This window comes from Myzus persicae, unplaced genomic scaffold (assembly GCF_001856785.1).
Source record: "Myzus persicae strain clone G006 unplaced genomic scaffold, MPER_G0061.0, whole genome shotgun sequence".
Lineage (NCBI taxonomy): Eukaryota > Metazoa > Arthropoda > Insecta > Hemiptera > Aphididae > Myzus > Myzus persicae.
The window spans coordinates 140,172-168,167 of NW_019102714.1; the positions used below are offsets into that span (position 1 = coordinate 140,172).

Below are 27,996 nucleotides of genomic sequence, written 5' to 3' on the forward strand. Positions count from 1 at the left end.
TAAATAATAATAATAATAATAATATTATCAATTATTAATTCTAATAAAAAAAAAATATAATAGTAGAATAAAAATAATTAAAGTAATAAAATAAAATATAGAACTAAAAATACCCGTACATTGAATAAATACACTGGTTAAATAGACAAACAGTTTGTAAATAAACCATACAATGTAATACATAACCCGGGTGTCTATTAAATAATTTGTACTTTGTTACTTTTACAATGACCAAGGTTGTATAAAACCTTTACCTGGTAATTTAATGAAAGAGAATTATTTTTTGAATGTTTAGTTGTCAAATCTAAAATGAAAATGTTCAAAAAGTAGTGAATGTTCAGCGATGTAATTTTTGGGATGTAATAAAATAAATGTATTTTTTGTTGGTCAAAACTTTTATGCAAATGGTATCAGTACCGATTAAACCAAAAAAAATAATATGTTGTGAATGAAACATTATTCGATACAACTACACTCAAATAGAAGTATTCATATATATAATTATCTAACTGATATTAGTATTTTATTATTAAAAAATTAAAAATATAATCTGTATCTTTATCTTTATTTTTATCGTTTAACCTTTAAATGCCAAGTAATCGAAATTGCTGTTTTGTGTGGGACAAAAAAATAAAATCATTTTGGCTACGAAACGAGAACGGATTGATAGAAAATTACGGGAATTTCGTTATAATGTTATGATTATTAAAAAGTTATATGCATCAATAATAGGGTGAACACTGAACACAATGAATGAGCAGATATTTAATTGGTCCATATAATTACCAATTTAACCAAATAATAATATTGGCAGTTAAGATTTTACCATAATTAATTATTATTAAACTTAATAGTATGAATAAAGTAAAAAATGAAATAAAAACTAAACTAAAGGACTTAAATGCATGTGCACGGTGAGTATATAAAATAAAACCGTATCCAGGAACATGCAAATAAGTTAGACTTCTAATCCACTGTGTTTGCTTATGATTTAAGCCAGGGCAAAACCTTAGCCACAATTTTAAACTCTAGACAAAAAATATAATAAAGTAACTTAGAAAAGCAAGCTAATTATTCGACAATTAGTTTTATTCTGTATGGAATATGAATTATTACACGATCGGAATTTATCGTTAACGATAAATCATATAAAAGTTTTTTATTATCTTATTCAAATTTAAATGACAGTATTAAATATATTTTACGAAATGAACGATGCTTAAACGGGCTGATGTGGCAAATTTCAACAACATCATGATGAAATAGGTAATAAAAAATTAAAAACTAAACTTTAGCACTTACGCATGCGTTCTACGGTGGGCATGAAAAAAAAAATGAAAAAAAAACCCGTACCCGGACACACGCGTAATCTAATTAATTAAATACAGCCAGCCAGTACGAAAACTTGGCAACAATTTTAAAGTCTAAACTAAAATAGGCGACATAACTACTTCCCAATTTAACACTATAATATATAATACCTAATAACCTAATATGTAAGCTAATATTATACTTATATTTATACTTAAACTATCGAGTGGGCGTGTACACGCAACTGCTGTAACTTGTAGTACCTAACAACCAATTGCATGTACATCAAAAAAATAAAAATGAAAAAACAAAACCTCGACTCGAGTATTAACCAATCGGCAACCACGTTATGCAGCATTTATTATGCTAAATTATGCATACATATTTATATTAATCCATGTTAGCCTAACCGAAATTTAAGTTTATTTCTAAATTAAAATATTTATAAAAGGATGTCGTCTCCGTCATACTAACGCATAATATACACACATTTAAATCCAGTAATTCCGAATTTGTACTGTGGCTTAAATATTAGAGTGAATTGGCCCATTACCAGCGAGAGAACACAGATAATCTTCTTTAATTCATTTTATTATTTAAGCTAACAATACAAAATTGGAACTGCTGGACGTACATTTTGATATATTATGCGTTAGTAAGCGTAGAGAAGACGTAACGGTACGACGTCCTCTGAACAGCACTTTGCTATTTGGAAAGTTGGGGTAAATTTCGGGTATAAACTGCGGCTAATATTATCCTTATATTTAAACTTAAACTATCGAGCGGGCGTGTACATGCAACTGTTGTTACTTGTAGTACCTAACAACCAATTGCATGTACATCAAAAAAATAAAAATGAAAAAACAAAACCTCGACTCGAGTATTAACCAATCGGCAACCACGTTATACAGCATTTATTATGCTAAATTATGCATACATATTTATATTAATCCATGTTAGCCTAACCGAAATTTAAGTTTATTTCTAAATTAAAATATTTATAAAAGGATGTCGTCTCCGTCATACTAACGCATAAAATATACACGAATTTAAATCCAGTAATTCCGAATTTGTACTGTAGCTTAAATATTAGAGTGAATTGGCCCATTACCAGCGAGAGAACACAGATAATCTTCTTTAATTCATTTTATTATTTAAGCTAACAATACAAAATTGGAACTGCTGGACGTACATTTTGATATATTATGCGTTAGTAAGCGTAGAGAAGACGTAACGGTACGACGTCCTCTGAACAGCACTTTGCTATTTGGAAAGTTGGGGTAAATTTCGGGTATAAACTGCGGCTAATATTATCCTTATATTTAAACTTAAACTATCGAGCGGGCGTGTACATGCAACTGTTGTTACTTGTAGTACCTAACAACCAATTGCATGTACATCAAAAAAATAAAAATGAAAAAACAAAACCTCGACTCGAGTATTTAACGTCCGGCAATCACGACTATCCAACGCTATAAATCGTTTATTAACCTATGTTATATATACATATTTATATTTATATTAATCCATGTTAGTTAGCTAAACCGAAATTAAATAAATTCAGGTATAAACTGCGCCCAAATTATAACCTAACCCCCCTACTTATATTTATACTCAAAACTATCGAGGGGTCGTACGTATATTAAATTATAATATATTATATGTCTACATTTATTTACATTAATCTACATTAAAATGTATTTCTAATATCGTCAAATACGCTCATCTTCATTAATTTTATATATTATTATAAAATCTTAATTACGTACTTAAAATAACAGTCCTTTGCCTCTTAGAAAAAAAAAAAAATTAAACTTTAGAAAAATATGGATAATATAAATGTACATTAAATCTAAAAATTCTTAACCATAAACATCACTTAAAATAACAGTTCATAAACAGACTAACTTATACCTAGGTATATAAAAGAAAAATGAATGCACTTATAATGTGCTGTTTATTAAAGACCTGTGTAATAAAAATAAATATGAATTCTTATTAGAATAAAAAAAAATGGAATATAAGATAACAACGGTTAAACCACGGAAAATAATATGAGAAATTGTGTAAATTGAATGAAAGATTTTGAGAAATATGTGTTTTTTATTATTAAATTGATAAACATATTTTTACCTAAACTTTTATAATGATCAAATGAGATTATTACTACTTTAGATGTTATGTTTAGCCTGTGATGATAAGGCTTAATCATAATTAGGGCTTTACTAAATATATAAAGATACCTACCCCAATAACAATCAGAATATTCAAAGGCTTTAAAAAAAATTTAAAATGTAAAAATAAACCATAAAATTAATGTGAAACAATAGAACTTAACAAAATATGCTGCCAGCTGAGCGCGTCTTTTAATTAGCAGCTCCGAGCATCTTGGCATTTAATCGCCAGCACCGGAATGATGTTCGACGCGCACAGGAGCGTGTTGGACGCCTCTTACGACCGGTCGCGCTCATTACCGTGGCCAGTATTCTTACTACCCCCAGCCACTGGGCAGTTTAATTAGAATAATCCACCATAATGAGTACACTCACGTATATCATTTATAACTATAAAATAAACTAACCTAACATAACCCTTGAGTATGATAGCAGACGCACGCCAGTGATCAATGCCACAAAGGAAGTGAGAAATTGTATAACGACCTTGCATTTCTGTGAATCACACTAAAAGGTTTATATATACAATTGATTTTCGAAATAGCTTAGCTGAATATACTATACAACATACTATATGATATATAGTAAATAAACAAGAAATAATACTAGCAATATTCTAATGTTTAGTTAGTTACAGCTTCACAATGTCGATATTTGGCTTATTATTACTCCGGAGTAGATTAGCACAACTTAACCTCTACAATATTAGAGATTCCCCGGAGTCAAAGAGGATAGCTCTTCTAAACACACTGTGACAGCATACAATGCTGTTGTTGTTTGCCTACCATCGTATTATCTTCATAGGCTACTTTAGCGAGCAACGTCGAATAGGCACATGCTCTATCCAAAAAATCATCCATGGCTTTGTACCTGAGACGCATATCCTGAGCAGCTTGATCCAGTTGTGCAGTAATTACATGATTCAGGTCCAACGCCAGTGGCACATGGATAGAAGATTCGCTTTCACCATCGTAAGCTGCTGTTGCGGTCGCAGCGTATGTCGTGCCTAGCGCGTAGGCGGGTATCGCCAACTTATGATCAACGGTATCTTTGTCGTCATTAACGTCTTGAAGGAAAAGAGTTGGAGGCCAAAATAGTCGGACATGAAGCTCGGTGCAGAACACAATATTCAGCGGTGCGGGGCCTGGACTATAAACACTCACATCCTCGATCCAGCGATAGAATCGGTCTTCTTCTTGATCTGGAGAAAGATGGCATTCTTCATTTTTCGTTGTTGTTTGTCGTCGCTTTTCTGTTGCCATAGCTCCAACATGTGAGTCTTCACACATACTATCAACTGCAATGCTTCTCACTGCTGAAAGAGAACTGCTGTTATTACAGCAGATAACTGTAGCATCATCATCATCGTCATCGCCACAATCATCATAATCAGCACTACTTGTGCCATATTTCTCTATATTGTCTTCATACTGTCGTTCGTATGCAAATTCGTCGTTTCGATTGTAGTTAACTTCCTTGTGGTGGGAAGTATTTTCATCCTTCTGGAAGTTTTCATCTTTGTAATCGAGTACATAGTTAAATCTTTCATCATCGTCGTCATAATCATCAATGCAACTTCCACTATACTGATGTAATAGTGCACGGAAGTTACTGCGAAACCGGTCCAATTGTAACATAGGTGGTTTCGTTAATATAGAATCATCATTACCGTAACTCTGCTGCACCCACTCGGAGTACTGGATGCACTGAACATGAAGAGCACTCAGTCCGTAGTCAGACGCAACCGAAGATCCTAGTCCACGACTTATACCACTATTGAGAGACGACCACGGTGAAGGTGACAGTAACAATGGTGATGTAAAAAATGACGATACTCTAGGGTCTTTTTCCTTGTTACTGCCAACATCGTTTAAGCTAGTGGAAGTAGTGTTGAAGCTACTACTCGTATTAAAATTATTGTCGTTATACAAATGTTCATATAGTACAGCCAGTGCTGTGGCATCAGGAACTGTTGCGTTTGGCGGAAGCTGCAGTAGCTCATTCACGTCGTTATCATCGATGTCATTAATGCCTGGTTTTCCCAACACTGTCACTAAATTTTTTTCTCTGCGGCCCAGAAACTCGGGTCGAAGCCGGGACTCAAACGCAACAGCTGTGTCAGTGTGTAATCGACGAAGAGTTGCCCATGCATCTTGAAGTGACTGAATCTAAAATATAGGTATATAAAAATAATTAGTGCACACTTCTTACTAAGGTTTTATTTATAAATCGTTTCAAAATATTAATATTTTACAAATATATTTTAATAATTACCCTATCAGAACATAGCGCTGACATCAGAGCCCGATAACCATACACATCACCCACTGCCTGTTTGGCATCAGCTGCCGTACGAATCCACTTATCGAGAGCAGCTGCTCTATGTCTAGTCAGAAGATCCAACCAGTGACGTTTTTCAATAGCCCACTCTTCTCTTGGTGGCAATGAATAACCAGAGTCAAAATCTGAATTAGCTGTTAGTTTATAATTCTCGTCATCGTCATCAGAAGTGGAATTGTTATCAGAGACACACCAACTACTAATACCAGCACATCGGTAATAGAACCGCCGACGGCGGTATTCGTATTCATCTTCCAAACTCCACTCGAGATTTTCATCTGCTAGATTTTCTTTGTCATTTATGTCACTGCCAATTAGTAGCAAACAAGGCGTCACTATTACTGTCATTGCAACTAGGTACTGCAGACAAGCAAACCTAAAGAACAACACCACATATGAAATAAGGTTGGCAGGCAGAAACTAAGTTGTTTTCTGAAGTTAAAACACATATTAAATCACATGAATTAAATAATAGCAATTATATTTAACTACTATACAAGTGTCATGATAAGACGATAAATACTCGATGGTTGTTACTTTAGGATAACGCGAGAACAAGTCAGGTGTTGTAGGGTACACTAAAATATCTTGGGTGGCGAACCACATACCAAGATTCCCTAGGACTGGATTATACATTTTATACTTAATTTAGATATTGAGAAGATAATATTGAGGGAAAGTAATAATAATATTAAAAAACGGACTGCTATAAAGAAATCTTGTACGAACGCACAACCTTCACCCGAGAAGAAGAAATATAAAATCTTGGATAGGTATACAAATAATTTTGGGCACATCGATAAATAAGAATAATACTTAATAAAGAGAAGAAAGATTTTAAATGATGGTATAGATAATTACATTTCTATAATTTAATATACAGTGGTGTGGTGGTGGTGAAGTAAACGATGATTATAATAACTAGATAATAATAACTTATGTATTATAATAACGAAAATAAATACAAATAAAAAAACGGGTGAACCCACTAGATTTTAAGTTACACGGTCAACATTTATCTGACACCTAAATTAGTTTAAGGAGAGTTTAGAAATTAAGAACTAAACTATAAAAATACTAATTGGTGAATATTTAAAGTATCTGTGGCTATTTATCTTTATATTTATTTATATTTATTATTTATTTAGAAAATAAATAATCATTCACTGTTAAATTGTTAGTTTATGGTTGACCATCCAATGTAGAAATAATTTCATTAGCTTCAGATGCCAATAAAAAACTATTGTGAATTTTCGCTTGGCTTTAATTTTTAATTACACTAGTAAAATCGTATGACCGAGCAAACATATTTTCTCCACAATAATTTAAAAAAACTAACAAAAATAGAAAATTACTTATGACTATTAATAACACTAAAAGATTCAAAAATTGTATGATGTATAGAAAATTCTAATATAAATATTCGCCGAAAAAATCATGTATTTACGGTCAATTTTTTTTTAGTTACCTGCCCAAACTAACAAAATAGATTTTATCAAAAGATGGTTTTGCTTAAGAATTCTCGTTTTTTAAACTTTTTTTTTTGTTTCAGTCACTCACAATTTACAACGCGATCTAACTATAATCTATATCTTTATCTAATATCTATACTACTATAGAAGTCGCTGTCTTTTGTTCAGATAAACTACCTAACTACTTATTCAATCGTCGTGCAATTTTTTTTAAATTAAAGAAGATATCACAGAGAAGGTTTTAGGTATAAATTTAGTCCGATAAAGTGCTTCTAGGCAGGTCGGTATTGACGTGGAGTAATAAACAATTATTATAATTATTTAGTTAAGCAAAAAAAAAAAATTTATCTGGGTATCTATTATTAGTATTTACAATCAATGGCGTTACATTAGTTATTGGTAAAAAATAACTAATAACTAATCAAATTTTCACTAATTTTTTATAATTTTTTTAATCACCATCTTAATATACAGGCTAATTTCTGTTCCACATGTAGGCAAATTATGTAGTATTACGTTTGACGGGTTAGCTATTATTAATATAATGTAAAAAAATCTCAGGTTCAACTAAGGTGACTTTTGGCCGGGCAACGCCGGGTGGGACAGCTAGTATATTATAAAAATTATAAAAATGTGTTCAAATATAAACAAATACGAGGTGTATAATTGAAATGAAATATAAAATGTTATTTTGATTTTGATAAGATGGTACTCGTGTTTATGAATTATATTTATTATTGAAATAATATCTTTATAACTATGAAAATATTTGTGTAGTTATTGAAAACAGATGTTTTTAGATAACCAAATTACTGACTCGAATATGCAATTTACAATTGGTGAGACGATAACTTATGATTTTACGTTTATGTCAAAGAATACTAAAAGTACCGGAATACATTCGGAATCTTGAAGATTTTGATAACATTTAATCACGTACACGATTCCACATATTACATTTTTATCTAATTTTGGCGTGTTTTTTTAAATATAAATTTCTGACTAAGGTATTGTTTAACGTTAGTAGTGTATTATAATTTATATTTAAGGTAGAAATTCATATCTTAAAAACGCCCATATTATGTACTATAAGTGATCTGAAGCAATTTTAAGGGTTTTACAAAACTAAAATTGGACTAGATTTAAAACAATGTTAGGTATACCTCTCTATGACATCTAGACGAGCTCGACGTCCCGCTGGTCCTGGTTGGCCCAAAAGTTGAAGCGGGCATGTACTCAAAAGTGGGCTAACTTGTTCACTTTCAGTAAAATTTCGTCGATATGGTAGTACGGTGGCCCGACCATCAGCACGACACAAGGCGGCTGCTAATCTGGCAGAACCCACTGTTGTTCCACCGTAGTCGTCAGGATCACCAATTATCGCCAGGTGGACGGCACGCAAAGCAGCAGCAACTGCAGTACTACCTCCATTGCAGTCATTAATTAGTTGACGTTTCTCATCACTGTTTTGACCTATATTTTCGTAATTAAAATCATTGGTATCTTCAGTGTTATGAGTAATTATATTTTCATAATCGGCGTCTGCTTCGATGTTGTTAGCAACAAAACTTTTGTAGTTATTATTGTTTTTTTGTTCGCTGACTTGGTGTTTATATCCGTGGTGTTGATAATTTTTGTGATGGATCGTGTCAAGATCGTTAGTGTTGAAAGGTACAGTACCACTTTTTTTGAATGAGTTGTTATGGTCATCGATTAAAGGGTTGATGTTTACGTAATCGCAAGCCAGCTTGCGCCCAATACTGCCGACACCAACAGAACAAGTACCTTTTTTTTGGCTGGAAGTGTCAGCATTGGACTCGACAGTCTTCGATTGACCGGCATTGGCGACGGGGGTGCCTCTACCCTCCTGATTAATGATACTATGACCAGTTATACCTCGATTCACTTGAGGATAATTCATATTCATCTGCATTCGCACTTGGACTCCTCCCGGTGGAGTCACGTGTCCTCTAAGGTACTCCCCCGACGACTGAAAATCGTCCTCTGCAGGCAGCTGGGGGTTTCGCAAAACGGTCACAAGTCTATTATTCTGCCACCGTTGCCGCCGAATACGTGGCAAAAGTTCGATTAGAGGTATTCGGCTTCGATTGTGTATTCCCTTTACTTCGGAGCTTCTACTTCGATTTGAAATTCTTTGTAAACCTACCCATTGCCTAATCATGTTTTCAGCTAAGTCATTATTTGATAACCTAATAGAATTTCGAGTGGCACGTGTTTGAGCTGGGGGAACTGAGACCGCTCGACCTATTTGATTAGTTAAACTTGCTAGTTGTCTGGTTTCTGTGTCTAGTAATATTCTATGCAGTTCCGTCTCCATACTCTCTGTCGTATGGTCGATCTCTTGGTCTTCAATCAGCGTCTGATCTATTTGCCGCGAACCTCGTTGTCGGGGATCACAGTCTTGTGTCCCCGTAATTCGAGTCAGTTGTCGATTCTGGTAATCCAAATGTGGCTGTTCCAGCATGTCAACTAACCCTTGACGCAGTGTGTTAGTCCAACGAGTGCGGCATTTCCGAAAATTCTGATTTTCAGATGCTTCCGATGATTTTTCTACGTTGGAATCTGGATCCAAAGATCTCTGCCCATCACTTTGTTTTTGATCTTCTTTTAAATCAACTAGATCATCAGGTGTGTGCTCTTCTTCTACACTTTTTTTCCTCATCTCAACCTCTTGGACCTCCTCAACCTGAGGTTTTTTTTTGCAATTTACATCCTGTCTGCCTGTGCATTGCCGCTCATTTTTTGGGGGTTCCTCTACAATGTGTTCTACTTTCTGATGGTCCGTTATCTGCCTGTGTCCATCGCCATTTCGCCCTATTTCTTGATCCTTTAACGTGGATGTTGAAATGGAAGAAGAATTGGATGACGAGGATTGATGCTCCATTCGTTCCTCGTCATCATTCTCATTTTCTGAGGATGTATTCTGGCTATTACTAGGAACTTGACGTCTTTCGGGCTGAATCAAATTGCTTGCTGATCCATTCCGGGGGCCATCGTACTCATGGCGATTGATTCCTGATAAACTCATATTCGGAGAACCATTAAAAATTCTTGGTTGACTTACATGCTCAGGTTGTAACATCCTGTTCAGCATAGACCGATAGCCATTGCGTACCCTTACTTGAACAAATGGTGACAATATTGCTCTCTGAATAGGATGGTTCATAATACGAGCCACCTGCGCAGTGATTAAATCTCTGCGTGAAGGTCGTGTTAAAGGGGGATCTCTATTGATGGCGGGTGTTGGTACACTCTCATTCGTTTCCGTCGTAGTAATGCTGGAAACACTGAACGGCGACGGTTCATTTAATTCACGATTTAATGAATTAACCCTTGATAAACTCTGTGAAATTCTCGGTGAGTCCATTGAAGATGATGGTGATGATAATAAATCAGAGATTGTCAAGTGTGGAGTACTGCTCGAGGCGAGCGATTGTGGTGGCGATAAACCTGATTGGAACGATAATGGCGTTGACCCCGAAGTTGAAGGACGTTCAGATGATAATGACGATGATGAACCGGAGGTTGAAGGAGGTGGATAAGATGATTGTGGTTGGCCCGGTAGAGTAATTGATATGGCCTTTGCTGTTGATGAGAATGGTTTCAAACGCGTTGGCCTAGATATAAAGATTTTCTCGGGTGAAGTTGCCGTACGCGGTATAGTTGTCATTAATATACCTTGTGGTGATAATATTGTGGTGCTATTGATTGGCAAGTGTGGATCAATTATTGGGGGGCAAGGGGATGTCAATGGTTGTGACTGAGTTTGATTTGCCGATCCTTCTGCTGCAGAAGGCATCAAAGACGTAGCTGATGTAACCATTTCGGATGTTACGGTCGCTGAAGGAGTTCTTCGGATTAACGAATTAGATGCACAATGCATGCGCATCCATTTTGAAGTTTGAGTAGGTGACGATGGTGAATGATGTCGATGATTTGTATTCTGAGATGAAGTTGACGCTTCTATTTCCCCACCAGGAGAAGTGGATAATACTCGTTGTCGTTCACTGTGGGCGGAAAGCGCAATCACTCCACTGCAATGTTGTTGCATCAACCGAGCATTTTCCATCGTAATCGGGGAAATATTTGGAGATGTCGCTTCAGCCAACGGGTAGTCTATCATCAGTGGGCGACGCCTGTTGCATGGATACCGAATCCGTACATCAGTTTGAGCTGTCCGAGAAAGTGTCATACTACTACTACTCACAACACCATCGTTCCCACCTCCATAAGAAAGTACGGCATTGTCATCAGCACCACCAACATAGTACCTGATCAGATCGGGCACACTATCAAATCCCGGCTGAAATTGCCGTTGATCGTTGTTGTTCACCACTGCAGTTGAAATAGCGGTAGTCAGAGATGGTAAGGTTTCCCCAAAACTGAATTGTGAACGCTCATATACTGTTCCGGGTTGCAGGATTATCTATAATTTGAGGAAAGACAACAAAACTTTATATTTATGTACACAATTTAAATACGTATTAAGCTTGAAAATACCAAGAATTAATCAATACATAATAATTAGGCAACGGAGGTATATGTAAATGCATATTCTTATTAGAACAAGATAGTATTTGATAAGAAATGTTCAAGATTTAAATCGTTCATATTAAAATAACGAAAATTGTATTTTACATGTTTTTACATATTTCACTAATTTGTAAATATTTTTAAGCATATTTAATCATTTCATCATTCAAACGTTTTTAAGCCATGTTGCGTTGAACTAAACCAGCTATTTATCGGTATAACAAAAAATTATGTCCTTAAATTATAGTATTCAAATTATTGAATCAGCAAAAGAAAAATTAAAATTGCAAGCGGATGGATAGATGTTGATAGAAAAAAATGCATGCTTTTACCGAAAACAAACCGTTCTATATATTGATTTTAAAACAAACAATGAAATACTGAGTGATAGACATTCATATACAAATTTGGAATTATCGTCTTCAGATACTATGAGCTTCAAATATCTTCCATTCCTCCAATTACATCAGTTGATGTGGAACAATCCTTTAACCGTTTTAAACATATATTGAGACCTAATAGGCAACATTTCACATTCAATGATTTAAAAGAAATTGTAATTATTCCAAGTAACACATAATTTTGTAATATATTCTATATGTACCTGATATCTGCATAATTATATTGAATGTTTTATTTCCATTAATGCATTGTACTTATACAGAAATCAAAATGTTTTTCCCGCATATTTTGATGTTTTTAGCACATATTTTTGTATTTTTATTACATATAAATCCGTTCCCTAATAATAATGTATTAAAATGGCCATTCCATGAAGTAAGATTTTAAATTCGTAAAATTGAATTCAGTGAACTACAGAATTCATGTCAGATAAGGCAAATTAATATCATTAAAAATAATTTTTTATTTAATGTCAATGATCCGAAATAAAATATTCTGTCATGGTTGTTCTTATTTTGTTTCACCAATTAAGAAATGTCAATTTTTTTAAAATATTAATCGAAAAATTTTTTATTGAATACAAAAAAAAACACAAGACCTTTTAAATAGAAAAAAATATCAGAAAAAAAGTTACTACCTAAATAATAAATTAAGATAACATGTGTCACTCACCTCATTCACGACAAAATGCAACACAGGATGTCTCTGTTGCCTTCGCTGTCTCCGTTGTTGTTGTCGGCGAAACTTCCGTCGCTGATCATCACGACAGCGTTGGGATTTGTTTTTGTCCCCAGTCTCGAAGTCTTCGTAATTGTCAACCCGCAGACACGACACAACGTATCGACCTGGTGGCCGGACATTCAAGCTGTCTCGAACTAAAAAACAATAGAAGTGCCGCCGAGGTCGGCGAGGCCGCTTGGGTCTTTTAATCGGCAACTGCAGAGCCGCAGCCATCGTGGTTGACGTGGCTACGGACGGATCCATGCCACGTTCGTCCAAGGAGTCATCACCGAAATTGGCTTCACTGCTCTCACTGCTGACGTCTTCCATTCCATCCGAATCACTAGTGTCTTCTTCGGCATGCTCTTGTAATAATGAAGAGCCTATAGTGGCAGTAGCAGTAGAATTGTTTGGAGGAGAAATCGTGTCATTTGCAGTAACAGAACCATACTCTTCGGAGACACACTGACGTAATAACCGCTCAGCCTCGTTCCGGTCCACCAGTTGACCATGATACCAGGCATGCGATCGCAAGTCATCCGCTTCCAACGATGAAAGCTCCCATTCCAAAAGTTTTTTCGTTTTTTCGGTTTCTACATCAGCAGTGGCTGAGTCAGCATTCAACGGTGATGATACAAACTGTGATAATGGTGGCTGATGTTGCTGTTTGGGCAACGGTGTTGCTTCATTTGGTGGTGACATTCCAGACTCCATAGTTGACATTCTTGGAATACGATTTAGAGAAGGCTGCTTAATTATTTTATGTTGGCGATATGTTAAGTTGTCAGAGTCATCATCATCATCAGCTTCTTGCTATTTTATAACAAAAAGGTACAAAAAAAAATATTAATAAAAACGAGTAAATAAATGAGTAAAAACTTGTGTACTTTCTATCTAACATAACATTAATATATTTAACAGATAAGGCCTGTTCAAAATAAATCTGAATTTGCATTAATTTTGATATACAACGATTAAACCGGTATTTTATTTATTTATATCAATTCTATAAAATAACTTTTGAAATGTTATGAATACAATTCAAATAATTCTAAAAATTTTAATTTAAAAGTCGTTTTCATGTAAACATGAAAAATCTATGTACTTTTAAAAATATTATCGCTTTATTAGATTGATCCGTGGAATAGGCAGACAGTAGATGGGTTTATATTTACTCTACAGGTGGTGTGTTGTAATTTGAAAGCAATATTTATTATTTGATAAAAAACATAAAACAAGTTACAATTTTTATACAATTTGTTATCATAGATGTCTATCGATTTTAAGGAACGCTTTGAAATATGTAATCTTGTTTAGTTGTTATAACAATCATTAAAAACTTAAAAACACGGATTTTATTAAATCATAATTGTAAATAAACTAAAACTCATTAATGGAAAGTATTATATAATATAAACTTATACCTATAGACATTTTTCTGCTGAATTCAAATCTCTATTTAGAATTAGAAAACGTTAACTAATTTTAATTTTGTCAAAACTTTAGGCCTTTTGAACTAAAATTTAATGTAGTAGTGGGGACCCTTAGGCGCTACATTTTATCGAAATTATATTGTGAAATATTTAATAATTTGTATTTATTTTAGTTCATAATAAAATTAAATATAATTAAGGATTGTTTCTTTTTCTCAAATTCAAAACCACCTCATATTATGCGAATTGTTAGTACTCATAAACGGGAAATTATCATTTCAAAAACCAGTTAGAAAAATAAAACATTGAAAGCATTGCATCGAAACACACTTTGAGAATTTAAGAAACTAACATAATTATTAAATTATGTAAATATCTATTACAAGTGCAAACGATATTGCTCAGAATAAAATAAGTACATTTATTTTGGTTTAGCGTTACTGCTCCAATATAATTAAAATAGAAGAATCATAATTCTTAGGTACCTATTAAAAATTATATCCAATTTTGTTTAAAGTATTTTAAGATATTATGTCAGATAAGATAAAATTTTGATTTTCCGTCGTCTCTACCATTTTTCTCAATTTGGTTATCAATTATATTCATAAATTATGAAGTTAAAGAGAGTTTTGTTTTTTTTACTTAGTTTTAATTTATTATTATCAAATTGATTTTTTAGCTTGAGTTCAGCGATAGACTGTCCAGAAGAAGAAATGTCTTACACTGAAAATGTAAAATTGAATTTACCAATACTATTGAAATAGCAGCAGGTTTTTTATTATATTCAAACCAAAATTGATTGATCAAAAAGATAATAATATGTATTAATTATGTTCCAAAGCTACAATTTAAGTATTGAAAAGATCTACTGTTATTTGAAAAAACATAACTAGATATTTTTTTATTTTATCATTTTATTTTTGCATATGATAAATAGCTAAAAAATTATTTTGTTTATAGAATTTGTTTATTTATGAATATTTTTAACAATTCTTGGTTTTCTGAATAAATAATAAAATAAATAATAAAAAATGGTGCACACTTTTTTGAATATTTGTTTTAGAGTAAAAATGCTTATTATGCAATTTATAAATTTGATAATAGGTTTATTATTATTAGGCTCTAATATTAATCATAGCAGCGTTTTTCAAAACATACAATTTGCCAAGTTAGGTATTTGTAAGATGAAGAAAACACATGGTCGTGGTATCCTTTTAAGTTAAAATTACTACAATAGTTTTAGACTGTAAGCAATGTCAGTTTAACTCTATTATTTTTAATTTTTAGAAGTTTATGATTTTTATTGAAGGATTGAAAATATCTCGATGTATTCCACAAATATCTTGCAATCAAACTAACATTTATAGAAATAAATACCAATTTACCATCTAATGTTGCCATAGATTTGTGATGTATGAATCTTGATCAAAAAGAGCTCATATTATCGATTCAAATTTTGAACCATTAATTGTTATTAAAATGTAACAAATTATTTTTATATAAATTAATTTTTCCAATAATTTATTTGAATGAAATAAATAATTAAATAATTAAACATAAATTACCTTGTTTCTTTTTATATTTATCGTATGGTTGCCTGTGGCCATTGGTAATTATTAATTACATAATATATACATTAAACTTATGATATAAAATAAAAATATAACATTCTAAAATAATAACTATAATTTTGTATTTTCTACCTATGTATAAAATAAAATAAAAGTAAATATAAAATAATAAACCATAAAAGTAAAATATACATTCAATGTTAAATCAGTAGCAAGTACTTGCTTGTTGAAGTCTAAAGTTTATGATACATTTAAACTGAATGCTTGCAAGTAACTTGTAGATTTAAAGGATCACTACTCAGTAATCAAGGTAACACATTCCTTGTCCATAAGCCCAGTGTAATATATTACTATTATAAACATTGTTTTATTTTGAATAGTAGTTATTAGGTGCTATGGGTGTTTATATTCAAAAATAATTTTATTTAACTTATAGTTATTCAAAACATTGATTATAGGACTTATAGACTTATTAACAAAGTAGGTAATCAAAGCAAGTTAATCATCAAGCCCGGATAAAGGGGGGCCATAGCCTCAGGCCCACATCAGATATCAAACAATAGTGGACCCCTGGAGGCAAACAAATTGTATTTACATTGACTATGTATGAAGGTTGTACAGACGTAAGTTTAAGTAACTTACTCATATAATAGTGGTTAACATTTATGTTGTTGTTAGTGTTTTATTTTACACAAGGTGGATTGATAAGATGTAAATACTTGGCTTATTAGTTGGTTGAAAATATTACTCAAGTTAAGGAAACATTACAGTGACATTTGTTGTCTCCGTCTTACAAGTACATGACATAGAAAGTTGTACACTCAGCAGATCTCCATTAGTTAAAAAATTAGGGTGAATTGTTCTCTAATAAAATTTAAAGTTAAGATTATTATCTAGGCAATGTCATGAGATTTTTATTATAATTAAATTCTAACGAGAGTTATTAGTATTTTAAAATTTTCTAACAATTTTGAATTTTAAAATACTCATAACTTGCTTTAAAATTAAAATATAATAAAAATCTTATGAAATTGCCGAAATAATAATTTATTTAAATTGTATAAGTGGTCAATTCACTTTAATTTTTAAACTAAAGGAGCTAAACATAATCTACTCAGCTTAAAATTTGTTATGTTATGCACTTGTGAGACATAGACAACAAAAGTCATTTGTAACTTCCCCTTATGTTCACTATTAGATCATGTTGATTACCCAAATAAACAGCTTTTTATGCAGAATTTCAGCAAACCAAAATAAATTACCACTGAGCTCTTTAAAATAATATACAAATAAATAAATAAAAAATTATGTCCAAGATTTATGAACCATTCTAGGAGTCAAAATTTGCTTTTTGATTGTTTTGATTAGCTTAATTAGTGGTAAAAAAAAGTTGTAAAAAATGTACAAGATACAAATGCATGCATGTAGGAAATATTTCAAAACGTTTTAAGAAAAAGTATTTAAGTACAAATACAAATCATTGGCATGAATTTAAATACTGTTTTAGCTCTACAAGTAGATAAGAAAATTTATTTAGTAATTAATAAATACAAATTTAAAATTTTAATGTCACATTTAAGTACAATAGTAAAATTTTGTACTACCTACCTACTTCATTTTATACTGAAAAATGATAATAAATTATAATGTGTTAGATTTTTATTCTAAAATATTAATTAAACAATAATCTGTTGCTTATAAAAAACAAAATAAATACATTTTCAATAATTTGTTTTTAATTACAACTAAAATGACTATCAAAAACCAATTAGAAATGTGAAGAATAATTCTTTTAAATATTGAAAAGTATTTGATTTTAAAATATAAGTAACTCCAAGACATTAAATACTTGGTTTAGAAAGCAGTATTTGAATGCATTTACTCAATTAAATGCAATAGATGCATGCATAAATTGATTTGATGTATATTTTTTTTTATTGTGTGAATTATATAAATACATTATAAACCAAAAAATATTTTTTTTTTTGTTAGGTGTAATATAGGTCAGCCTAATTAAATTATTTTATATAAGAAAGTAAATGGGTAAAAGTATCCATCTATATTCTATATTTTAATCAGTTGAGGTACCATTTTAGTTTGAGTTGGTAAAATATTAATAGTTGAATCTTTGTTTCACATTTCTTAATAGAAATAAATTTAAATGAATATTAAATATAATAACCTATAACATTGGTAAAATTATTGTGGAAATTATATTTTTTGTTTTCTATGAAATATAAATACAATAATTAATATTACCACATTTTTCAATTTACTTTTTAATATAATATATTATAATACTATTAATTAAAATATTAAAATATGCTTGAATATGGCAAAATGTTAAAAAATGTTAGATTGAAGTTTTAAATAAAAAAAACATTCCAAAGACATATAAGGATTATTTGAATAAAATTGATGAAGTTGATATATAATTTCGCATGATATAATATTATTTATGAATATCAAAAATAACCATGTTATTTCATTATCATATATAATAACATGTAATAATAAATATACTATAATTTATACCAAAGGTGCGTTCACATCATAGGTTTCAAAATTAATCATTAATCATTAATCAAATTATCATCTAGGTTGTTACAAATACTAACACTTTCTATCATCTAGTTAGTAAAATCTATGGGGTGGACAGCAGACCTACTCACCCATAGTGTATTTAACACTAGAGTGATATTTCCGATTACTTTGTATTAGATGGGCGGGTGAAAGTGTTTACACCTTATCCACCTTGGTCTTCCAAATATAAGCAATGAAAAGTGTTATAATATTATATCAAAACCATTTTTTAACTCTGAAATATATTTATTTGTGGGTCACCAGGCTTGACGGCCCTGAAATGATCCCCAAAATTACACAACCTCCCATTGTCTGATTTTAATTCAAGATCTGCATTCTTATTGATGTCTGTATCATTGCTTATTTGAATATTAAGAAGTGTTTCCATTAATTTTCTACAATTTAAAAATAATGCCAGAATTTGTTTAAATAAATATACACCAAAAGGATCTACAAATTAAATTTATAAATATCTTGATATTTTACGAGTAAGTTACTTATATAAAAAAAATGTTAACTATATATTTAGTAGAACATTTTTAGTTAGATAAGTAATCATTATAATAACTTAGGTAATAAATTAGATATCAGAAATTATGATGTTCCTGTTCAATATGCCAATAAATCTTTTGGTCAGTCTTTTGTAAATTATTTAGAACCAACATTTTTAATTATGTTTCTATGAAATTAAAAAAAAAAATGTTAAGTGATATTAAAAATGTTAAATGCATAATATATAAATATTTATTTATAGAATTTTAAAAGGATGTCTGTTAATGTTTAAAGTATCTGTTTTTATTTATTTAGATTTCATATCATAGTAACTTAAATTATGTTCACCTATTGTTATGTTTATATTCATCTTTTTATTTTAATATTTAATATTTACTCATAATCAGTGATGTAAATTGTATAATACAAACTGTATAGTATTGTATTATACAAGTGTATTATACGTTGTGTATTAAAAAATAAAATACAAATGGTATAAAAAAAAAAAAAAACGAGTAATAAATGGTAAGCCGATTCGCCGTTTATGCATGCAATGAATTTTGTTTCAACTGATAACAGTGATATAACGACAGTTACGTGTCGCGACAGCTGGTCCCCACTAACTGATGCGCCATGGCGGTAGTTGTACGGCATATCAGTCATCACGTTTTGTATAAATGTATTTATTTATAAGTTATTAGTGTAATGGTGGTATTAATTATTCTTATACAATATTGTAACTTTTATTTATTGTGAATAGTGTTATTAATTCCTATTATGTGTTAATGTGTTATTACGTCTTACATTTAATAATGTTTAACTAAAATTTACAATAATTTTTAACTCCTGAATAATTGAAAAGTTAGGTACCGTTTGTTTTTACAATGGGTCGACCTTCGAAACAAAAAGCTTTTGTTGATAAATATTTTATTAAGTATTATATTGGAAAGACGGAAAAGCGAAAATGCATATTTTGTAAGGAGTCTTACGCCTATAATGCATTTCGTTTAGCTAAGCATTTATTAATATGCCGAAAAACGGATTTCAAATTCCAAAATGATAAAGTAAAAATTGCATCTTTGTTTAAACTAAACAACTTTGAACAGGTTAGTTTCAGTTCAAATAGTAGCACGGAAACAATATCATCTAATAATTTGGGTGCAATTATACCAGCCTTTTTAAAAAATGATCAAACTTATGAGGATTCTGAACTTATGGTTGAAAATCAAGATTTAATACAAAATTCAAACACAATTGATTCCTATGAAATTATTCATCAACATATTCCTGCTAGTTCTACTACTACATCTTCATCAAACACAAATATTTTTAAGAATGATTCAAATGCAACTAAACTAACAACTTTTTCAAGTAAAATTTCAAGAGAATCAAATACTAGAACTTTGGATGGATATGTCGATCGCCTCATTAATATACAAGAACAGGTAATAACTTATATTGTTTACTTTAATAGAATAAATTCTAGATAACTGGATACTAATAAAGATAATTATGATGAAAAGGCAGTTATTAATTTGTTGAATTTTAATATTTTTTAACTACCTAATGATTAGGTATAAAATATAAATATATTTATTTATCAAATAAATTAATGTATAATATAGATTAGGTCTTAATCTATATTATACATTCACTAATCAATTGATTTTTATTTAACTAAACTAGTGCTATTATAATTTATAGGAAGAAATATGGGAAATTCTTGCTAGAGCTTGCTATGCATCTGGGACAGCATTAAGTTTTACCGAAAATGTTTACTGGCAAAAAGCATTTAAAAAAATTCGCCCCTGTTTAAAACTACCTACGCGGTATCATTTATCGAACAAACTTTTAGATGCAGAATATAACAAAATTGAAAATAAAGTGACAGCAAAAATAAACAGTGCTCGTTTTTTATCTCTTCAGTTGGATGGATGGAGTAATATTAGGTAGGTAATTAGTATTTTTTGTCAATTCCTTTAGTAAAAAACATATTTTTCTAATTATAGGCAAGAACCTATCATAAATGTTATATTGACTACTCCAGAACCTGTAATTTTTAAAATTATTGACACTGGAAGCAACTCACATACTGGAGAATACATGGCTAGTATAATAGAAGATGTATTTTGCGCTGTAAACATTAAGAAAATTATATCTGTTGTCACAGATAATGCTAAAAATATGACTTGTTCTTGGAAAATTCTTAAGGAAAAATTTAAAGATGAAAACATTTCATATTATGGCTGTGCTGCTCATGTCCTAAACTTACTTAACAAAGATCTAATGCAGTTAAATACTTTTTCATTACTGGGGGATTCAGCTAAAAAAATTTGTGTTGAATTCAAACAGTCCCACATATTAAATTCACTTTTAAAAGAATTTCAAAATGCTGATCCTGATAAAATTAAAAAAAAAATAACACTCAAGTTACCTATTGTGACCCGTTGGGGCTCAAATGTGCAATGTTTAAAAAGTCTTATTTTTAATAAACAATATTTGCAACAAATAGCTATTTCTCCAAAAGCTATTAAGTATTTGAGTAAAAATTTTTCAGCTAAAATATTAGATAATGATATATTTTGGCCAAAAGTTGAAAAACTTATTAGCATACTTGAACCTATTTCGATTTGGATTAAAATTTTAGAGTCTGAGGCTAGTAATTTATCAGATGTTGTCTGTGCGTTTCATCAAATTGACGACAAAATAAAAAATTTAGTTTCAGTATCAAAAGAACAACAAGGTATTTTATCATGCATAGAAAAAAGAAGAAAAATGGCAATTGAAAAAATTCATTTAGCTGCACATTTATTAGATCCTAGACACAAGGGAAAATATTTGACTAAAGAAGAAAGTGTAGAAGCTTCACAATTCATTTATTATTTTGCAACCTATATTAATTTACCACAAGCTGATGTATTATGTGATTTGGCAAACTATAGAACAAATAGTGGCTTATGGGCAAGAGACTTTGTGTGGAATTGTCTAAATACTAAAACCGATGGTAATCAAATGAACATAATAACATGGTGGAATGGAATTTGTTCGTCTTCGAATTTAGCGACAGTTGCATCAGCCATTTTACAATGTCCACCTACCTCAGCTTCAACAGAGAGATCTTTTTCTACTTATGGACTAGTGCATACAGCAAAAAGAAATAGATTAACTACGGATAGAGCTTCTAAATTAGTATATGTTAAGCACAATCTAAAGCTACAAAATAGTAATGATGCTGAAGATTTAGAATGTTTTGAAGATAATAGTCTGGAGATCAATAATTCAGATGAAGAAGATGAAGAAGATGAAGAAGATGAACAAATTAATCCTGATGAGACAGAATCAATTTTCCAGGCTGTAATTAACAAAAATAAAGAGTATCAAAAATAAATATTGGTAATTTTTAATTTTATCGTTACCTATACACTGTATTATAATTTATAACTTTTGATTGATTTGAAGAAGAACAAGTTATTATTTTATTTTGTTTGTTATTAAATTTTGTTATTACCTATATATTATTAATAGTTAATTTTTTATAGGTAATTTAAAATAAAGTTATTAATTTATGTTCTGTTTTTATAATAATTATAATAAAGTTTGTTTCTTTTTTTGTTAAAAGTTCTTATTTATTAACACCATTGATTACATTTAATCAATGTTAACACTATAGTGTGGGGGGGTCTAAATAGTTGTGTAATTACTGTAAATACTCACAAATTAATTAATTAAATACTAATTCTAATTACTAAAAATATTAAAATCTAATATTCTAAACTTAGAAACAATATATTTTTATTTATTTATAATTACCTAACTCATAACTGCCATTATTTAATTTAATATTTAAAATGGATCATTATTCATCAATAAACTTCAATAGTTTTGATTTTACTATACTTGAATAACTATATTTAACAATAATGTAAACACCAAACAATTTTTTTTTAATACTGTATAATACACGTATAATACATGTATAATACACGTATTATACAAATGAAAAATATAATACGGTATTTTTACATCACTGCTCATAATAATAACATTATTATAATCTCCGACACAAGCTGTAAATCTTAAAAGAAGTAGGTCAATCAATATTTAAATTTTAATTGAACAATATCTAATTTGAAATAATATGTGTTGATTTTCTATAAAAAATATACATAAATATTAAAATCTGCATACAGAAGTGATTCTGTAGTCTGCTGGTGATGGTCATGCCAACAGCAAGCAAATACAATGTTCTTATTTAGGGGAATAGACAGAGTATAGTACAGATGTGATAATCACTGACCATTTTAAAGAAGTTAAATATAGGCAATTTTGAAGAATCATAGTAATGTGAATATATGAGCTGTACTATCAATATGTTGTATGGATATAGTATAAAGAAATAGTGGAGCGCTCCAGGGGATAAAAACATGTCAATAAAGCACTAATACTAATATTACACAAATATTAATTATTTTGTTTTGTTTGGTCAAAAGTAAGAATTGTTTGCTTATCATAACCAATTAGTGGTTCGAAACACTGTCTTTGAAATCTTATAAAAGTGCCACTGCGCAAGGGAAATCTGTGCACGGGGCGACAATTTTATGCTATTTAAGTATATACTGATGTATGGCACAAATAATTTTTTTATTTTATTAATCAAGTTATAAGAATAAATTGTATATTAAAACCTGCACTGAATCTAGACCTATTGATTAGTGAAAACTGTACTAAAATCCGTTGGGTACTTTTTGAGTTATGAGCGTACATACAAAAAAGGGGGTTCTATTTTATATAGTAGTATGATGATAAGTCCAAAAATAACTGAATGATTTCAACATTTTTTTAAAAATATGTTAATTAGTTAAAATTATCATCGAAGAAAACACATTATGTAAGTAGTAAGTTGTAAGTAGAGTTGTTACAAAAATAATAAATCATTAGCATGTATTACTTTTTTTTCTTATTATATCATTTCGAAATAACTCATTAAATAAACGCCAGACAACACAAAATATACAGAAACCGTGTTACATAGATAATGTTAGAAATAATTATTATATTACAATATGTGAACTTTGGCTAAACATATTTACTTAATTGTCTTAATTGAATAGAATATAAAATATGATTTTTAATTTAAACGTAAGTTTAATCAAACTAAATCGGAATGATTATTTAGGGTACAAAAGGTTATCTTTGACAAGCCTCAAAACTAATAACCTTGAGCAATGAACAAATAATCGGGTAAATTTGAATGAAATATAATTATGTAAATACCATTTTACTACGATTTAAAAGTTAATATTTTTCAAAACTCAAGTTCTAACTTCATTTAAATTGAAATTAACCCAAATTAATTTTGTAAATAATATTTTCCAATATTTTCGGGAAAACGGGGAAAACAAAACGCGCAAAACATTGATTTTGAATTTACAAAGGACACGCAATATACCAGTGGGGAAAGCAACCCAATAATGGTCCACAAAACGCTTAGAGGGAATCAAGCGACTACTAATACACTATCATTCTCCGACCCTCCGCGCAACTTTAGGCTGTTGGACACTTTAATATGCCATACTTTACACGCCATCTACAACCCGACCCCTCAACCCCATCAATCACAAAGCCACTTAACACAACTTCAACGACGGTTTCCTGTGAAGAAAATTACTCTTCAAAGAGAAATCAATATTCTTTATGATCCGGTCGGTGAAATATGTTGTACGTGTAAGATACGTATGGTATGAAGAAAAGTAACGTAGTACTATCATATTATTAGGCTCCCCCTAACTATCACATTAATTATACCAATTCCGACGAGTTTTCGTGAATGAAATAGTACTGACGGCACTTCAAATGTTGATACCGGTATCTACGGTATTATAAATCGTAAGAAAATGATTTGGTTTCGTCATAAATATACACACGAGTATATTAATATATTATACATAAAGTGGATGAATTAAGTGTTGAATACAGATAATTTTTCTGAGCGAAGGCTCACATTTTTCATTGGTCATACACTCATACTCATACATTTTAGTACCTAGTTAACATTATGATATTATTATTATTTATTAAAATCCATTCAGAATATTAGATACATAACAAGGTACGCAAATATTGTATTTAAAAATATTATTTATCTTACATAAATTAAAAAACAAATTTTTTATTTTTTATTTTTAAATTAAGCTAATGTGACGAATTTTTTCCGTACATACAAATCGATTTCCTTTTTGACAAATTGTAGATGAACGTTAATGATACATTGATAAAACTGAATTTTATTTTATTGAACATGACTAGAGAAGTGTATAGGTATTTCGATATGAAATGTGTAAACGTTAGGTACTGATAATGATAATAATAATAATAATAGTAATAATAATAATAATAATAGAAGATAATAAAATAACAATGAGTATCTTACAATTAATGAATAAACTTTGTTTGCAGATGTATTTACCAGACTAATTTACATAAGAAATCCTCTCGGAGTATACCTGGTTCAACATAGCAAATACAATGTACCCTGTCTATTCTAAAACACTGTATCACTGCAGATAGCGCTTAAGGGGATTCGATACCGACCATTTTTTAGACTAAAGCATTCAATATTTTGTCCATCAGTCCGATGGACCTAATAATGCGATAAGACTTTTAAAAACTGATTTGAATTCGTTATTATGTCTTCTTGAGATCGGCCACGTCACTTTTTCAAAATTCGGCCCGTAATCTTTATAATATGGATTTAGAAATTGTGAAACTTAAAAAAATGTAAGTTTTGATTACTCTGAATTAAAATTGTAAATTCAAAAAAGTGGCTAGGCCGATCTCAAGAAGACATAATAACGAATTCAAATCAGTTTTTAAAAGTCTTATCGTATCATTAGGTCCATCGGAATGATGGACAAAATATTGGATGTTTTAGTCGAAAAAACAGTCTATTTAATTTACTCGCGCGCGCGACGTTGTACACGTTGACATGTGTATGAGCGTGCGTGAGTCATAATAGAAATAGTGGTGGTGCGGGAGTCACTCACACTAATAATCAGTTACATACACGTAACCATGTCTTGCACGCACGTACTATATAAATTGCCTATATTCAACTCCTTAAAACAGATCGGTATCGAATCCCCTTAACTCTATTGGTCGGCGGCCCCACATTTACAGTAGCTGTAAAATTGCCTACATTTAACTCCTTAAACATGGTCGGTATAGAATCCCAGTCACAAGATAATTTAATATTATAAGAACCCATTTTGGAAAACTGGCTGCCCTTTCATCGTCATCTCTACCCTCCACCCACTGACAACCAAGGGTTTAAATATTTGGTAGCTGTAGACTCTCGTCACAACCGGTTTCGCCACAATAATGTACTACATCCAAATGTTTTTACAACCACCGCTTGAATACCCCACATGCACAAAGCACAAACATTTCAAATTATATAATTGTATGTACATTTTATCTACAAGCTCTCGAACACAAGGCAACGACATATCAATTATTAAAGATCAGCGCGGCCATACACGCACACGTCTTACACACATTACATAACCAACGAAAAACATGATAGAAAACCTTTCACCTCGTTAATATAACTCTCTGTGATCTTTGATTCATACCATCACGTATATATAAATAATATAAATGCAGCAAGCAAAGCGGCATCCCATGTTCTCTTCTCTCACATTCACGCCCTTTTCTCCCCCACTCAATGTCACAGTCTGAACGTCTATGTGTCTCAGTCTCTATCTCTGTCCCTCCGTCTCTGTCTGTCTTTCTCTCACCCTCTCTCTTTTTCTCTCTCACACATACACTCTTTATTTTCTTAATTCCTCTCACCATATTACATCCTGTTATTTCTTACGCACTAGAACCTGTATAACATTTACATTTACAGAACAATTACTAAAACATCGGAATATGATAAAAGTGAAACGAACAGTTTAATGAAAGCGTGGTTTTTTATTGAAATATTCTTGTATGTATATCTAATTTTGCACCCATCGAGATAAAACGAATAAATAGTCTTAGAATCCTGTGCGAAACCAGACAGTGTATTTCTAGCCTAAGTGATTATAATATGTATACAACAAATGTTTACATGCTATTGTACTTGTATTAAAATTACCTATGATTATCCATTATGGTTTTATAAACACAAAATATTTATGTACAATAATGCCAAAAAATAACCTAAATTGTTCAATAAATATTAACTAAAACAACACTATACAATAGGTACTAATGCTAAAAACACGTGACAACTACTTATAATTACAAATTATAAGATGATCTTATAATATTATAATAACGCTATACAAATTATTACAAAATTATTATAATACAAATAGCTCGATTACTATTGTTATTATGATTGATGATATGTTTAATAATAATAAAGTATTACGTAAAAGGACTCCGTAAGGTAGACCTATCCTGTTTTTACGATCTGGCAAAAGTGACATACAATGAGCAATATACCTAAGTACCTACAGGTTATGGGTATTAAGTAATAATATTATAAATTTGTACTGGTAATTTTTGCTCACCGAACTGTTGGAACTCCGACCACGCTCGTCATCAGGATCGTCATCGGACGACCCTTCGGGTGTCGACATTTGGAAGCACATCTTGACGTTAGAAAATTCCAATGTTCATATTAAAATGGTAAAACCGTGAAGACTACTAACTAATGACTAACAGCTACAAGCGGTTGGCCAGGCGTGCGTCCGCAACCGGTGCGTTCCGTAGGATGATTTATATTAAATACCTATGACTCGGGAAGGCAAAGGCGGCTGAGAATTGGACGTCTATAGTGCTGGCAGCGCAAGCGCATCACACCACTCACACCGATCGACCGAGCAACAATACAGTGTGGGCAACCGGCAGATTCAAAAAATAACGATATAACCTACCAACTACCGAGTGGTGA

The 27,996-nt window shown here is 30.9% G+C and overlaps 1 protein-coding gene across 2 annotated transcripts; it reads right to left on the reverse strand.

Annotated features, from left to right (window-relative positions):
* Positions 1–837: 837 nt before the first annotated feature.
* LOC111032983 lies at positions 838–27,832 on the reverse strand. 2 transcript variants are annotated; one of them, XR_002604358.1, is made up of 6 exons: positions 27,614–27,832; positions 12,926–13,786; positions 8,461–11,744; positions 5,760–6,201; positions 2,740–5,653; positions 838–2,181 (listed from the first exon to the last, which is right to left on the reverse strand). XR_002604358.1 is itself a non-coding variant. In XM_022313497.1 (5 exons), exons 1-5 carry the CDS (start codon positions 27,692–27,694, stop codon positions 4,226–4,228), a joined length of 6,096 nt encoding a protein of 2,031 aa, XP_022169189.1. In that variant the 5' UTR covers positions 27,695–27,832; the 3' UTR covers positions 838–4,225. The 2 variants fall into 2 exon arrangements, 1 of the variants encoding a protein (XP_022169189.1); XM_022313497.1 differs by having other exon boundaries at positions 838–5,653.
* Between the last annotated feature and the right edge of the window lie 164 nt (positions 27,833–27,996).